This window comes from Tenrec ecaudatus, chromosome 7 (genome assembly GCF_050624435.1).
Source record: "Tenrec ecaudatus isolate mTenEca1 chromosome 7, mTenEca1.hap1, whole genome shotgun sequence".
NCBI classification, from domain to species: domain Eukaryota; kingdom Metazoa; phylum Chordata; class Mammalia; order Afrosoricida; family Tenrecidae; genus Tenrec; species Tenrec ecaudatus.
In genome coordinates this window covers 32,580,163-32,597,832 of record NC_134536.1, presented here as the reverse complement: position 1 = coordinate 32,597,832, position 17,670 = coordinate 32,580,163, and the positions used below count along the sequence as shown (strand labels likewise).

General features: G+C 45.1%; 1 protein-coding gene across 1 annotated transcript; it reads right to left on the bottom strand.

Moving 5' to 3' along the window:
• Positions 1-10,938: 10,938 nt before the first annotated feature.
• Positions 10,939-11,403, bottom strand: LOC142452688 (NADH dehydrogenase [ubiquinone] 1 beta subcomplex subunit 4-like). Its single transcript, XM_075553904.1, has one exon. The coding sequence runs from the start codon at positions 11,380-11,382 to the stop codon at positions 10,993-10,995; it is 390 nt and encodes a 129-aa protein (XP_075410019.1). The 5' UTR covers positions 11,383-11,403; the 3' UTR covers positions 10,939-10,992.
• Positions 11,404-17,670: the final 6,267 nt, after the last annotated feature.

The following is a 17,670-nucleotide window of genomic DNA, read 5'->3' as shown; positions in this document are numbered from 1 at the left end:
AAAAGACCCTTGATTTTCTTTCTGCATATCGGTGGCTCGAGGAGGAGACCCGTTCCAATCCCCATTTAAGTCAAACTTCTGCATGTGAAAGCGTGCTGTCCAACAGTCCACCGCACCACAGACTTGGAGCAATTATGCTGAGGGAAGTCCGTCAGTCACAAGAGGGCAGAACAAGACCAAGGCTCCCCTACCGAAAGCAGCACGCCTGTAGGGGGGTGGGGAGGAAGCAATAAGCCAGAGGCGGACAGGTGGTAAATTGAAGGAAGGGAGGAGCCTCACGCATTGCCATTCATTCGATTCCAACTTGCCGACTCGAAGCCAGTAGATGGGACAGGGTAGGACCGCGCCTGTGGGTTTCTCAGACTGTGCCTGTTTAGGGGAGTGGTGAGCCCTGTCTTTCTCCAGAGGTGTGGCTGGTGGTTTCAAACTACTGTCCAATGCCACAGGGCCTCCAGGACTCTGAAAGAGAGGGTGAGCACTCTTTAACCTGGAGTCGAGAAATCAAAGGGAGGTAGACTGGAGAGCGGCACACTACGGGAAGGTCTGATTAGTAATTGATATTATTGAATATCAAATCAATTATCTGAGAGGTAAAACCCACCTAATTCACAGTTAAAAACAAAAAGAAAACCTGAAAGCCCATCTGTAGTTCTAGCTGCTCTGTCTGTCTTACAGGTTCACTGCGTTGGAATTGACTCCACGTGGTGTTAGGGACTTCCCCCCCTCATTTCTCTGATTTCAAAATGGTTTGGTTCCTTTTGTGTTTGTTTTTCAGAGTTGATTCCAGTCACTAAATAACGCCCCATGAGCTATGTACTAAGCAGCTACCCAGAGTCAGCAGTTCAAACCCACCAGCTGCTCAACAGGAAAGATGAGGTTGTCTGTTCCCTTAAAGAGTTGAAGTCTCACAAACCCAAAAAGGGCATTTCTGCTGTCTTATAAATGGCCCTGTGGGTCAGAATTGACTCTGTGGTACAGGGAGTTTGATAATAGTACCTTAAGTAATTAAACACCAGTTTTCCCTTATGAAAAGCATGTCTTCATCTCTCCCTTCCCCAGCCCACGTATCTACATACTTTAGTTTTTCCCAATGGAGACAATGGGTTTAGTTGCTAAAAACATATTATGCATATTTTTAGTCTACTCATTTGTACTTTCCATTTGATATTGACACAACCAGACTTGTCAGTTTTCATAATGATCATTGAGATAGTTAGTTTATTGTGCCAGCCTGATCGATAAACACATGTCGGATTAATTGAAGGGAGGAGTGATAAATGGCTCGGTGAGCCTCGCCTTTCTTGTCTCTCACTCTTTGATCATTGGACCAGTGTGCGGCTGCCTTGCTTGTTCTGTGCCTCAATTTGCAAGCTACACTACCTGTGGGACACCTAACCTGTGAACTGTGTTGCTGTAATTTGAGGTCCCTTTAAGACTTGCCTTGACAGATAATTGGAATGTACATCTCTGGAGCTGGGGACTGATGGTTGGTGATCTGGCTGACAGTTGGTGACCTGCCTTGCCTGTGCTGGGATAGCCTAGCTCTCTCTACAGAGGACTACCTGATGGCCCTCAAACCTTAAAGGACTGCTAGTGTCTCACAACTCTCTCACGGGAGTTGCACTGAACCATTTGTACCGCTTTATAATTTAACTTCATTTCTTGTATTATCTATCTATCTGTATATAATTTAACAGGTCATTTCTTGTGTTATCTATCTTTATAAATGTATACACAAAATTATCAGCAACCTGGTTTAATCTCTCCAGAGAACCCTGTCTAACACATAATGGTAGAGAGGACCTCTTTGACAATGCTTTTGACTAGTATTGTCTTCTCCATGGGAGTTCATTAGTGAAAATAAAGGGTGATTCAATAAGTTTTAATAGGTCTACTCTGAGATAACCTGACCTCAGTTTTATAGGAACATATTAAGAGAACACGGTGATAAGAGAAAATGGTTTGAATTAGTACCCAGATCGATATTGTCTGTCGTTTGGGTCAGACAGCTTCACCTTTCTCCTCTTTTATGGGGCTGCTGGGTTTGGACAGCCAGCTGGGAACTGAATGCTTAACCCACAACACCAACAGGGCACCTTGAAGTATCTCATCCAAATAAAACTAAGCCTACTGCCATCCAGTCAATTTCAACTCATGCAAGGTTTCTGAGACCATCTTTCTGGAATAGTCTCATCTTCCAACTCAGGAATAGCTGGTGTGTTTGAACTGTCAACCTTACCTTTAGCCACCCACTGCCTACCCGACAGTGTCACCAGGGCTCCTCTGAAGGATCTGAGACCCAATCCTGGCTCAGAGTGACCCTATAGGGCAGAACAGAACTTCTGCCTTTGGGTTCCCAAGGCTGTAAACCTGTACAGGAGCAAAAAGCCTCATCTTTCTCCCAAGGAGCACCCAGTGGGTCCAAACGGCTGACCTTCCAGTTAGCAGCCCAACTCTAGCCCATTGCGTCACTAAGGTACTTTGAAGCGTCTAAGAGAAGTCCGTATTGTACAGTCACTCAATTAAAGCCCCACACCATGTAACTGATGGTGATTATCAGCAAGAGACCAGAGTACCCAAGCCTAAGTTAAATTACATAGTGAAGAGACCAGTGTACTCCATTTTTAAGATCGAACAGCCAGCCCAGCAGCTTTTAAAAAGTGCAAATGCTAAGCAACAATTGGGTTTTAAAATGCAGATGCAAAGCAATAATTTCCATAAAGTAGATATCAACTGCAATCCCGTAAATTGGAGTAGAGAACCAGTGGAAAAGTCTGGTGGACCGGCCCCAATCCAAACTACTAAGTGGACACCTGCTCCTCCCCCCCAGAAGAATTTATTCTAAAAGACAGCACTGAATCTGCAGCTCAGGGAGAGGGACATATCTGATCGGAGTACATGGGTGCTGATGAAGGGGGAGGTGAGAGTGGGGCACATCCTGGCCCACCAGGCCTTGAGGATGATGACCCCAATTAAAGCAGCCAGTCCACAGAGAGGACCACATGGCCAGCCCCACTATGAGACATGATGCCCCTCACTGACCCATAGCTCTACAGAGGACAACACTGGAGACACAGTGTGGGAAGTACACCCAATATGATCCAGCCACACCGAGGCAAAACACTAAGGGGGTGCAACAGAACAGCCAGGGAACGGAGCAGCGAGGTCCCCAGGGAATGCTGAAGGTGGACTTTGGAGCCAGGACGTGGTGCCCCAACAGACTGGACTAGAAAACACTCCTAAAGGACAACAAACGATCCTTGAGCTAACTATAAACTATTATTTCTTCTTTTGTTTTTGTCATTGGTTTATTGTTGTCTTGTTGTATATTATTGCTTGGTTTTGCTCTATCTTGTTTTTGTGCATGTTATTATCTCCTCAGGTCTGTCTAAATAAGATAGGCTGGATGCACAAGTTGGAGGAGAAAACAATGGGACCGACAGACAGTTCCGGGGAGGACATGGGAGAGGGGGAGGTGGGGGGAAAGGAAGTGGTGTTAACAAACCCAGGGACAAGGGAACAACAAGTGATACAAATTGGTGGTGAGAAGGGTGTGGGAGGCCTGGTAGGGCATGATAAAGGGTAATGTAACAAAGAGGAATTGCTGAAACCTTGGTGGGGACTGAGCATGATAGTGGGACAGGAGGAGAGTCAAGGGAAATAGAGGAAAGAACTGTGAGGCAAAGGGCATTTATAGAGGTCTAGATAAAGACATGTACATATGCAAATATATTTTTATATGAGGATGGGGAAATAGATCTATGTACATATATTTATAGGTTTAGTATTACAGTAGCAGAAGAACATTGGGCCTCCACTCAAGTACTCCCTCAATGCAAGAATCTTCTATTAAATTGGCATTCTATGATGCTCACCTTCCCGACACAACTGCTGAAGACAAATGGGAGCATAAGCAAATGTGGTGAAGAAAACTGATGGTGCCCGGTTATCAAAAGATATAGTGTCTGGGGTCTTAAAGGCTTGAAGGTAAACAAGCGGCCATCTAGCTCAGAAGTAACAAAGCCCACACTGAAGAAGCACACCAGCCTGTGTAATCACGAGGTGTTGAAGGGATCAGGTATCAGGCATCATCAGAACAAAAATCTTACCATAGTGAATGAGGGGTGGGAGTGCAGAGTGGAGACCCAAAGCCTATTTGTAGGCCACTGGACAGCCCCTTTCAGAAGGGCATTGGGGAGGAGACAAGCCAGACAGGGTGCAATGTAGCAATGATGAAAAATACAACTTTCCTTTAGTTCCTAAATGCTTCCTACTCCCCACCCACCCACTCACTATCATGCAAGTCTGGCTAAACCAGAGGATGTACACTGGTACAGAGAGGAACTGGAAATACAGGGAATCCAGGGCAGATGATCCCTTCAGGACCAGGGGTGTGAGTAGCGATACTGGGAGGTTAGAGGGAGGGTGGGTTGGAAAGGAGGAACCAATGACAAGTATCTACATGTGACCTCCTCCCTGGGGGACCGACAACAGAAAAGTGAGTGAAGGGCGATGTCAGACAGGGAAAGATATGACAAAATAATAATTTGTAAATTATCAAGGTTCATGAGGGAGGGGGGAATGGGGAGAGAGAGGAAAAAAAAAGAGGACCTGATGCCAGGGGCTTAAGTGGAGAGCAAATGTCTTGAGAATGATGAGGGCAGTGAATGTACAAATGTGCTTTACACAATTGATGTATGTATGGATTGTGATAAGAGTTGTATGAGCCCCTAATAAAACGACTAACAAATGCAGATGCAAAGCATTAATTTCCATAAAGGAGCTATCAACAGCAATCTGGTAAATTGGTTTTGATTTGTTGTTGTATCTACCCAATGAAACAAAAAGGCCAGACACACCTGTTGCCCTGCCTGAGCCCAGGCCGAGCCAGCAACGACCCCTCAGAAGGATGCCGCCTTGATGAGCCCAGCCCGTCACCTGGCATGTCCCTGTTCTCAGTCTGAACTACTGAGAGTTTCGGGAAGCCACCGAGCAAGGATTGTCAAGACAAAGGAGCCTTTTGGCAAACTTCCCAAAATACCCGGAACCCGAAAGGGCCATTTTGTCTTTTCCCATAAAACAAAATGGCTACATGTCATTGTAAAAATACAATCTGTGTGCTTAAAACAAACAAAAATGCTGTTTGACTGAGACACATGCAGTGTTACAGTGAAGGGGTCTAGATCACAATGAAAAGCCCTCTCCCCTCTCCACCTGTTTCCCTGGAGATGGCTCCACACTGCTCCTGCTTCCACGCTCCTGTCCCCAGGGCCCAGAAACCAGCAGCATCCATGTCCCTCATGAGCGGGAGCCGGGCTCTAAGCAGCTCAAGGGAAAGGTCGGTCTGCCTGCTTTCTGTTTACAAACAAAAAGCAGGACGTTTGTATAACCAAAGCTGCTTATCGGAAGGATTATCGCAGCACCTTCGGGACGGGCTTCTGAGTGTGGAGCACAGGGGTGCCTGGACGCCACCTGCGCCATCCTGTTTCTGAGTCAGGGGCCCGAGTGAGGGCCTTGCCCACTTACTGTGGACATCCTGCTCCCCGCCCCCGCCTCCCAGAATCTTCTTGAAGGACTCTACCTACCACATTGTGGGTGCCTTTGACGCCTGCAACTCCTTCACAACGGTAAGTTGGTTGATGGCTGAGACCCATTTTTTCCAATGTGTTTCTCGGTGTGTTCAAACACCCGATAAATGGTGAGCCTGATTAATTTGCCAAGTAAATGAAATGACCTTCTCAAAACTGGACCACCAACAGATGCATCTGAAATGCCACCTGGTGCTCTTCCTGAGGCAGCTTCCTGGGGTAGTAAGGCTGAGACTTGTCCTAATCATAGGCACCTGCCCTCCTGTTCATGAGTGTCCTTGACTCAAAATTGCCCCATTCCCCAATGCTCAATTGATGTTATTAGGAAGGGTTTTTTTTGGGGGGGGGCACATAATCTTTCTCTTGTGAGACCCATCTAACTACATTGGAGCTAAATTATTTTAGCTCCTAGTATTCTGGGACTTATACAAAGGGACTGTCTCTAGCAGGTGATGGGTCTCTCCATTGTTCAATAGGGGCATCCTTATGGGAAGGTAGGAAGGCCAGGCTGTAAAAGAAATTCCACCCAACTGTTAGAAGATACAGTTGTCTGGGGTCTTAAAGCCTTGAAGTTAAACAAGTGGTCATCTAGCAGGGAAGCAACAAAACCCACATGGAAGAAGCACACCAGCCTATGTGAGCAGGAGGTGTCGATGGAATAAGGCATCAAAAGACCCAAAGCAAACAATCTTATCGATGTGAACAAGGGCAGTTGGAGTGGAGACCAAAAGCCCATCTGTAGACAATTGGCCATCCCCTTACAGAAGAGTCACAAGGAAGGGACAAGCCAGCCAGGGTGCAATATAGCACCGATGAAACACACAACATTCCTCTGGTTCTTTAAGGTTTCCTCCCCCCAACACTATCATGACACCAGTTCTACCTTAAAAATCTGGTCAGAGCATGTACACTGGTACAGATAAGAGATCTCAACACATGCAACTCAGGACAGATAAACCCCTCAGGAACAATAATGGGAGTAGCGAAACCACAGGGGAGGGAAAAGGAGGGGGGAGAAGAGGAAGAAAGGGGAACAGATTGCAATGATCAATATATAACCCCCCTCCCTCAGGGGGACAAACACCAGAAAGGTGGGTGAAGGGAAACAGCAACTAGTGTAAGATATGAAAATAATAATTTTAATTTATTAAGGGGTCACAAGGGTGGGAGGAAGGGAAAAAAGAGGAGATGACACCAAGGGCTCAAGTAGAAATAAAATGATTTGAAAAGGATGATGGCAACATATGTACAAATGTGCTCGATACAACTGATGTACAGATTGTTATAAGAGCTGTAAGAGCCCCCTAAAAATGATTTAGAAAAAGAAATCCCTCCGTTTATTCTAGTGTTGGGTGTTTATACTGAGTATATAGTAATGCTACCAACTTTTTTACATTAGCAATTTATTTATTTTTCACTGAAGAATGATAATAAATTTTAATATCTAAGGAGAGTATGAAAAATATTTACTTAACCAAGGATGGCAGTGGCTGTACTCCCCATAAAGACAATCTGAGGGCATTACTTCGAGGATCAGAACCCAAGACTCAGCTAAGTGACATATTTTCAGATTTAGGAAGTTGTTTAAAAGAGTTTTAATATGTAAAAAACTTTATTACAACTTGAATAGTTGATATTATTTCATTAGGGAGATAACATGCGCGTGCGTACGCACATGCACACACACACACACACACACACACACCATACCATACTGTAATAAATGGACTTCAGCAATTTAATAACATTTCATCTCAAATTGGTAACTGCAGTAAATCAGACAGACTAATAGCTTTAATTCCATGCATGTGTACTTTGAAGAAAACCAATCAGGGGTCTGTTTCCCATGAAAACCATGTAGACAGCAGGTTGTATATGCTTTCTCCATTTTCCTGTCAAATTAAAAAACAACAACAACAAAAACCTCATTGCCCTTGAGTTGATTCTAACTCATAGTGACCCCATAGGGCAGAGTAGAACTGCCCCTGGGGAATTCTGAGACTGTATGTAACTCTTCATGGGAGTAGAAAGCCCCATCTTTCTCCCAATTTTACTGGTAGAGAAACATAATCACCAAGATGACTGTGACCTACTTAAAGTAAAAAATGGGACCAGATGTCCATTTTTATTGTTTGAAGTGCAACAACTTCTGCAACAGTAATATCGATTTAGGAGAAAACAAAATGTAGAACGCTGACTTTTAGAAAATATTACTGAATGCTTTTAGATACCACAAAAATGAAATAAGAATAAGCCAGGAAGGCCTTCCACAGATCTTTAACTCAGTCACATATACCATGTAAGCACCTCAGAGGCCACCTTGTGGCAGCATTTTGACAGGTGACCAGCAACCATCCAGAGTCTCTTATGATGATCTGACACCTGAGCCAAGTCGACAGCCATGTGCTCACGCCTGCACCAGTAGGTCTGAATGAGCAAGCATGACTTTCTTCTTCCCTCATATGGGCAGAGTATGATGTAAATAAAATTGCACTTAAGGGAGAAGTGTAGCATGCCAGGGTAGGCCCATATATTCACACTGGTGCAGAACCAATCCTTAATAATAAAAATAATTATAATACTTAGCACTTAAGCTGTGTCAGCCAACTCTTCCAAGTACTTTATGTGATTGAACTCATTAATCCTTACAACAAGACTCCAAACTCACTACCATCGAGGTAACTGACTCACAGCCACCCTACAGGGCAGAGGAGAACTGCCCCAGTGGGCTTCCAAGACTGCAGAACCTTCCAGAAGAAGGCCTCATTTTTCTCCTGAGGAGTGGTTGGTGTTTTTGAACTGCTGACCTTGTGGTTAGCAGCCCAATGTGTAATGCACTACGCCACCAGAGCGTCGTCACAACAACCCTGGGAGGGGATTATCACTAACCCCATTTGAAAATGAAGGAATCAGGAATCAGATCCTTAAATGACTTGCCCAAGATCCCATGGGTAGAACTCAACCTGGAGGAAATCAAGCAGCCAGATAATCGTTCAACCTAACAACTAGATAGTTCTAATTTTGAAAGCAAGACCATTCAGCTTCAGCTCAAATGTTCGGTTTCACTGTGCCCTGGCAGGAAGAGCAAAGACTGTCTTCGTTAGGGATCAATCTCATCCCAGCCCACCTCCTACTGTTCATGTGACCTTGGTCAAGGAAGAGGAAAGCAAGCAGCAGATCTGTTCTACGTCCTGACTGAAAAAGCTTCAGATTACAGCTGACGAACCCTAGAGCCTCACACACGCTCACAAAGAGCCTCGCACACACACAGCCTCTACAAGTTCTGATATGTTCATTTGAGAAGCTATTCAAAGATGTCCGTACGAATAGTGCGGTTGGGAGAAAATGCAGAGAAAAGAGCAGAAACCGTGCATACAATGACATCTAGAGAAGTGGCAAGAACTGGTGAGGGGAGAAATATGGACCTAAAGGGCCCGTGCATCAGGTCATGCAGCACCGAGGCGAAGGGCACGCTTGGACTGGATATTTACAGATGGGCCAAAAGAAACCAGGGCTGGTCTGCCCACAGCCAGGGTCTGGTGTTAGATGTCAGGAGGCACTGGGAAGATGTCTGGGGAGACTATGCAATCTACCAAGAAATCCGTTATTATCTAGTCCTTGTTTGGTGGTGTGGAGGGGCAGATGTGCAGTGCAGCAGCAAAGCAAAGAAGAAAAATAAGAGACACTGATGAATATTTTGTCTACGTGCACATATTCACACATAAATATGTTCCTGAGTACATGTGTGCACTTGAAACTGGCTATTTGAGTGTCCTCATGCTAATTTCCTTTAAAAGGGTACTGGAGCAAAGTTAGAAACCTCTGGGATACAGAACAACAGCTATGAAGCTTTCCACCTGGTTCCCATACACCAGGTACAGTCAACACCTTCAAATTCAATCTTTAAGAGCCAGTACAAGAGCACTCGTCGCACATTGATGGAAGCCTGTTCTCAGCCTTGGCTGGATACTGGACCCACCGGGATGTTTTGAAAACACTGCCACCAGAGATCCCCAGACAACTGCTAGGGTGTGGTGCCGTTCAGGCATCAGATAGGTAAAGGACTCCCCAGGTGAGCCAAACATGCCGCCAAGTTTGAAAACCAACCACGTTCTGGAATGTGGCTCCAGCACATGAACTCAGCAATCGTCCGACAACAAAACCTTATGCCCAAGAGGTGAGCTGTATTTAAATGAACCCACCAAGGCTGTGGTTAAAGGGTGGCAACCGTGCTAATTTTGAGCATCTCCCACAAATAGAAACCAACCTAGCCGGTATGCAGGAAGCAGGTAGGCCAGGTTGAGTTTGGTGTGTCCACCATGGTGAGTCGTCAGGTCAGGACTTCTGAGAACCAGAGGCCTGGATTAAAATCTTGACAAGCAGCCAAGCACTTTGCTACAGGAACAACTCTTGTGGCCAAGTAGTAGATAGTAAAACCTGTGAAAAGCTAGAATCTGTACAACGCAGAAAACACTGCCAGAGAAAGAAAACATGCAATTTCCACTAAAGAGAGAGGAACAGAAGGATGCACAGAGCATCGCGTGAAAGATGGAAACTTTTCGGGACCTGTGAAGACACCAGGGAGTCCCATCAAATTCCAGTTCTCCCAGGTCTCACTGCACTCACTGCTTCAGACCATCAGCTAAGCAGGCCTAGGCTGGGGGGATTCGAAGAAGGGGTTCTTTATAGAATTTAATCTCGGAATTTAAGTCTATCCTACACCACTGCATACATTCTCCTTGTACTGTAGGGTTAGGGAGAGAAATTTCCTACATGGGAGGTCATACCATACCATAGGTATGGTATGGTTCTCTTTCACTGGATAGCCAATCCAAGAGAGGCTTGTGTAGAATTAAAAAGTCATCATCATCATCAATGTGGTAGATATATATATAATCACTTGCCAATTTGAGGCTTAAGAATGTAGGGGTGGAGTCTAGCTTGTCAATCAGATCATAGCCATTGAGGCGTCTGTGGGGGCATGGCCCTCTCCTGAGAATTCTGGGAAATCTGATACTTCCTCCTTGGAGGCAGGAGACACCTCCCTCTCTCGGCTCACACCCTGGGAGACATAGCAGCTGACAAGACACATGGATCCACCATGATGCAGAGACCCCTGCCAGCGCTGAGTTGTTTCCAATGACACTGGATCCAAGGACTTTCTACCCACTGGCCTGTGATCTTCTACATTCGGCATCATTGCATGTGTTTCATGAGTCTGAAGAGGACTTTATGGATTGGTATCGGACAGATGGGCTAATATCGGACTTATGGACTTGATCTGGACTGGGCTGGGATGTTTTCTCAATGCTCAGTTGCTCTTGTTTATAAATCTTTCTTTTTTTTTTTTTTTAATGGTTGATAGGTTTATTTAAGCAAGAATACATAGTCATTATCACCAAACTTAATATGAGATGTTAAATGGTCGATCGAATTTTCCTTCCTGCATAAGTTTTTCTTTCTTGTCTCTGTCAGTTTTGAAAACGTAGTACCAGAACACCAGGGGCCCAATGCCAAACACAGCTCCTATGAGGGAGTTCTTGGGAGTAGGCCGGAAATTGGGATAGATATTTGCTGATCTAGCATAGGTCCAACGAACCAAGGCAGGATCTTCAATGGGCCCTCGGCGGCTGGGGTCGTTGTACTGAAGCAGATACTCCTGTTTAAGCCGCGACCTTATGGCCAGCCGCTCGGCCTGAGCGCGCCGGGTCTCCGGAGATACGTTGTATTCGGCGGGGTCGAGCGTCGGGGGTAGCGTAGCCAGCGACGACGGCTTGTACTTGGAGAACGACATGTTGGCGGCCGGACGCGGACCGCGCCTATAAATCTTTCTTATACACACGTGTATCCATGGTTTGTTTCTCTAGTCTCCCTAGACTAACACAATCACAAAATAAATCGTAAACTACCCCAACCCTCAATACTCTACTTTGAACATAGCCATGATTTTACTGACACTTGATATTTCAGCTCTCTTCCAAAAGCACTCTCCTCTTCCTTCCTGCTTGTTTCCACGTGTCAATCCTCCATGGCATCTTCACCCAAGTCTTTCTGTGACAGGGGAAGAGATTGCTGAATAGTAGTTGATGCTTGGTGTCAGAAATCTCTCTTCAAGTGAAAATCCCCAGAGAAACCTAATAAAAGAAAATCTTATGGATTCTTTCTCAATGACTTCTCAAATGAAACAGGCACTACAGAGTGGATATTGCATTGATAAAGGAAAATCATCCAATGTCATCTACATCTGTAAACAACTGTTAACTCGAGAGAACTGCCAGGGCTGAGATACGGATGACGGAGGAAGCAATGCCCACTGGAGAGCTGGATGAACTTGAAGAGAAGACTACACCTAAACATCATACACACCTGAACATACGAACTTCACAGCATGACTGAGGAAGCGCCCACTGACAGGTACCAAGTCTGGAACAACGCCCTTCAGTCCACATCCACCTATGCGAGCCAGTGTGAAATGTGCGGGTGCCGACTGTGCCGACAAGGAATCCATGATCAGGACCATCACATTTCTCCCCTCATTTTCTAAATGAAAAATGTTTTCCCTAAATTGTACAGAGCCGTAACTTCAGGAATATCGAAGGTAGGCATTAAACGGGAAAAGAGAACTTGGAATAGAATGGAATGCACTGTTTTGGCATGTCTCTTCATAATCAACTTATGAATGCAGACTCCGCAGGACGCACGAACTACTACAAGGGACCAAGGAAGCAGATTATTAGAGCTAAATAAAAATTCCAAATTCTACCTGGGCTCCAGAGTCAAGACCATGGCCAGAGGACTTCCTAACGCACGTGAGCTTGTTTGGTATCTGAAAAGTCATTTCAGATACTGAGGCAATTCCAATGTTTTACTCAAAGAAGTTGGTGGAACGACTAACATGAAAAAAGAAAGACAAAAATAATAATACCAAGTGTTGCCAAGGACGTGGAGGAACTAGAATTCACAAGACTGTAGGAACATTCACCTACAGAGGGCTTGGTAGTTTCTTATGGAGTGAAGTGCAGGCTTGCATATGAGTCAGCGATCCCACTTAGAGGTATTTACCCTAGATTATCAAACACTGTGTGCACACCAACACGTGCCGGCAAATGTGCACTGCGGCATTAGTCACAATTGCCAGAGATTGGGAATAACCCCAATGGCCTTCACTGGGTGTGTGGACAAACGATCCGTGGCAGGTCCATGAGGTACCCTGGTGGCACAGTGGGTTGAGCACTGCATGGCTAACACAGAGTTAAGTGGTTCAAACCACCACCAGTCGCTGTGGTTTTTCTTCCTGGGAGAAAGACAAGGCAATTTGTGGTCATACAGATTCACAGTCCTGAAAACCCTAGGGGGAAGTTCCACTCTGTCCTCAAGGATCACTGTGTGGCAGAATCGACATGGAGTGGTAGTTGGGGGGGGGCACACACGAGGTGGGACTGGTACAGCCACACCCATGATAAGAAAAAGGAGAAAGAAAAGAAAAATTTACGCAAAACAAACCTGATAACTCTCAAATAATGCCTTCTAAATAAAAGAATGCAGGCTGGATAGGTCATGCTCTCTGCATAATCACATTTTACGGTATTCTAGAAAAGGCAAAGCTGGAAGGATGGCGAACAGGTAAATGTTCGCCAGTACTGTGCGGCAAGCCAAGTCTCACTGTGAGAGGAAGCCACATCAGGAGTTCTCCTTGGGGGGTGAGGGGTGATGATGAGGGAAGTTTGTAAATCATGATTGTAGTGGTGGTTACATTACAAAGACCCTATACTCTCAGGAAAACACAAATAATTATAAAACATAAATAACATAAATACAGGGAAAAGCAGTATTTTGTATACAAATTATAAAAGTATGTAAATTTACACTGAGACAAATCCTTCTGGTTATGAATTTGAATTTATTATTTTAAAAATCATTTTATTGGGGGCTCATACAACTCTTACCACTATCCATACATACATCCATTGTGTCAAGCACATTTGTACATTTGTTGCCATCATCATTCTCAAAACATTTGCTTTCTACTTGAACCCTTGGTATCAGCTCATTTTTCCCCTCCCTCCCCACTCCCTCTTCCTCAGGAAGGAGGTTCTATGTAGATCCTTGTAATCTGTTCCCCTTTTCTACCCACCTTCTCTCCACCCTCCCAGTATCGCCACTCTCACCACTGGTTCTGAAGGGATCATCTCTCCTGGATTCCCTGTGCTTCCAGTTCCTATCCGTAATAGTGTACATCCTCTGGTCTAGCTGGATTTGTACGGAAGAATTGGGATCATGATAGTGCGGGGGGGGGGGGAGAGGGGAGGAAGAATTTGTATTTTTTTTAACAGCAAATCAACATTTTTAAGTCTTTTAGCTACTATTATTTCCCCAACTGTTTATTACATGTTGGGCTGCTAACCAAAAGTCAGCAGTTTGGGCAACCAGCTGCTCTGCTAGAGAAAGAGGAGACTTGCTACTCCTGTAAAGATTGACAGCTTCAGAAACCCGCCAGGCAATTCTACTCTGTCCTCCAGGGTCGCTGTGAGTGGGAATTGACAACGGGTTTAGTTTTTGTGTGTGACCTGGGTGCACCCCTTCCTTTGTACCAACAACTGACATTTCTGTTCTGGGGGTGATACTGACGCTCTGGTCACCAGGCCAATAGCTTTTTCATGTTTGAATCCGTGGCCCCTTCGACCATTTCCCCTGGCAGGTGTGGCCTTGCTCATTTATGCTTTCCCACCTCTCTGGTTTCTCCCTTTGTCTCTTTGGCTGGATCTTCCTCCTCCTGTGCTTTCAATGCCTTGTGCTCCTCCACTCCCGCCTCCTTCTGCGTGCTTACCACACTCAGGGTTTCCATTACTAGCCCCTTGAGGAAAGAATCCCAGTGACTCTTCCACCAGCCCCATGCTTCCAGCTGGACATTTTTCTATTGGACATTTTACTGCACTATAATTTTGTTGTTTTTTTCTCCGAAGCAGGTAGGTTCTCCTCATACTTTCAAGCCACTCGATCCAATGAGCCAAAGTTACACTCGGAGTGGAGTGTCACCTTCATTTGACATGAGCTTCTGCAGAATTTTGTACTAATAATGTTCTTCCCATTTCTACGACCACAGTTCAGGGCCGTACCTACCTGAATCTCTGTAGCAAATGTAAGGTGGTCTCTGTGTGGCTCAATGTGTCCTTCAGGGTGCCCTCTGGGCTGCATTGTTTCTTTGGAGTGTGGGTAGGACAAGGTGGGTAGAGACCTACTGCTTCAAGAAGATGTGCCTATGTACCCTCAAGAGCCCCTGGGTGCCCTGCCCAGAGCAGCGCCCCTCGCTAGAAGAGCATGACTCCCAGACATGGAGCAGGGCCATGCACTGATTAAAGGCATAGTTGAGCTCTTTTGCTAGACCCTGCAATCAAGGCTGCTGGGTACAGAATTACCTCATTACTTATGCTTTAGTCAAGACATACCCTTCTCAAGAATCAAAAACCGCTCTGCAGAGCCCCCAGAAGAATGCACTAACCTCTTAGCTCGGTCTTCAATCTTTGGCTTCACGATGGCACCTCTACTGGATCCTGCAGGGCTGACTCATGTTGAGTCCCACACAGGTCATCAATATGACCACACTGTACTCTTTCAACACCTAATCTTTGTTTATTTTCCTCCTCCTCCACTTCCTGATAAATATTTACCCATGTTTAAGAGCTTGAACTGAAGTGCTATGCCCACTGTGTCCTCCTTTATGATGAGGGGGAAAAAATAGATTTTCTTCACTGAACTCCTCTTTCTAACTTGCAGATATTTGTTTACAGAGTTTTGTCTTTCTTGGTAAATGCAAGAATTGTGGCTTTGTCACCTTCTAAACGGGTGGCTTAGTGGGTCTGCACTGGGCTGCTAAAGGTCCGCAGGTGAGGGAGCGACTCCAGTCAAGTGACAGTCCTGTCCTCTGGGGTTGCTGAGTTGCCATCGACTCAATAGCACTGTGGTCTTTTGGTTTTGTCTGAGTCACCATAATGTGTAATCTATAGAAAGTATACATTTCTTGGTCAAGCTGTTCTAGGTCTCCAGGTTGTCATTCCTTAGGTCAGCGGTTCTCAACCTGTGGGTCATGACCCTTCTGGAGGGTCAAATGACCCTTTCACAGGGGTCGCCTGTGAACCGTAACAGTAGCAAGTTTACAGTGATGAAGAAGCACTGAAAATAATTTTATGGTTGGGGGGGGTCACCACAACATAAGGAACTGTATGAAAGGGTCACAGCATTAGGAAAGTTGAGAACCACTACCTTGGGTGAATATGAGACTTGAATTTTTAAAAATAACCCTCAATAATGATGATTTTTTTCATTATCAGCATATATCATCAAAAATATTCTTAGGGAATGTACCAAAGTGAACTAATATTCCCAAACATGCCTAGTGAATGACATCAAATACATGCATGCTTATGAGCAAAATCGCCTAGTCTAATAACAACACACCCTCCTACTCAGTCAGGAGTACAGGTAACAGCTGGCCACGGGGAAGTCCCAGGGAACCAAATCTGCTGTCAAGTTGATTCTGATTCATAATGACCCTACAGGACAGAGCAAACACCCTCAAAGGGCTTCCAAGGCTGGACATCTTTATAGAAGCAGATAGCTCCATTTTTCTCCTGTGGAGTAACAGGTGGGTTTGAACTGCCCATCCTTTGGTTTGAAGCTGGGTGCTTTAACCACTGCACCACCAGCCTGCCTCCCTGAATAGCACATCACTACAATTCAGGCAGGGCTTGGAGCCAGTTCATTCCAGTTGGGCCTGCTGATGAAAACTTGCCTTTCCATCTCAAATAAAACTCAGATTCCCTGCCATGGGGTCCATTCTAATTCACTGCAACCCCACAGGACAGAGTAGAACTGCCCCTGTGGGTTTCCGAGACTGTTAACCCTTTAGTGGCACAGCAAGTCCCATGCTTCTCTGGAGGATCGGCAGGTGGTTTCCAGCCTCGGCCTTGGCAAACCAACCACAGCTGAATACGCAACCACTATGCCACCAGGCTCCATCTTTCCACCCCAGATACTCTAAATGAGAATCGACATTTTAACAAGCCCCCAAGTGATTCCTCTAACTTATAGCTTACCGTCTTCACTGGCAGAGATATTTGTGGGGGCCTCAAAGCTACAGGGACTTTACAGCCAACCTTTAATTTGAAGAAATGTAGTGACGGGATGTCACCAGTGTTACTAAGAGAGCCCTGGATTCTAAGCTCAAGCAAGCTCGTCCACTGCATTCCAGGGTGGAGCAGGTATATGCTCAACTACAGAATGAAACTCACCCAGAGGTCCCTTGGAAATAAGGTGTGGTGATCCGCTTTTGAAATTCTGCAAGGTCAGTGCCTTGCAAATTGTGTAGGACCTTCGGGGTTCCCTTGAATTGTTATTCCACTATACAGACTGCTAGAGATAAAACACAAATCCAGATTCTAAGTGGATTCCCTCAAAAGAATATCAGCGGAATTCAATTCACAGATTACAAGTATTAAATTATTCCTTTGCGTATGAAAAGTTGGCCTCCTGAATTAATCAAAAACAGTGTCATATTTGCTTTAAACTCACGGGCTTTTTTTTAAAGTTGTCAAATTAGTGCTGCACACTCACTTTTCATAGCTTTGACCATGCGCACGAAGTGGAATGTGCAGAGCTTGGGCAGGCAGTTTTGTGCACATCTTCCATCTAACTGGCTACTCAAAACCATAGCCTGAAGAAGCACTGGATGTCCTCCAGTGGCTGACTCAAAAAGTCTTTACAAGTCCATTGTTTTTCTCAATTCGGGCTTAGTTTGGCTACAGAGAAGTATTACATTGGATGAACCACTCCTCTGCAAGAAAAAGAACCTTTTACCTGAGCAATGTGATCTGACCACCTGGAACGGAAGATAAACACATACTAACCGGCATACAAAGATTTATATATAGTACCTGTCAATATTCTCTGCAGAGGTCTCCTTTTATAGGCCGTGTACTACCAAATGTGCAAACAACCTGTGATCTTTGTATACACACACACCTATATGTGTATAATTATGAATACATTCCAGGTGTTTTTATGAGAACCCACGATTCAAGTCTAA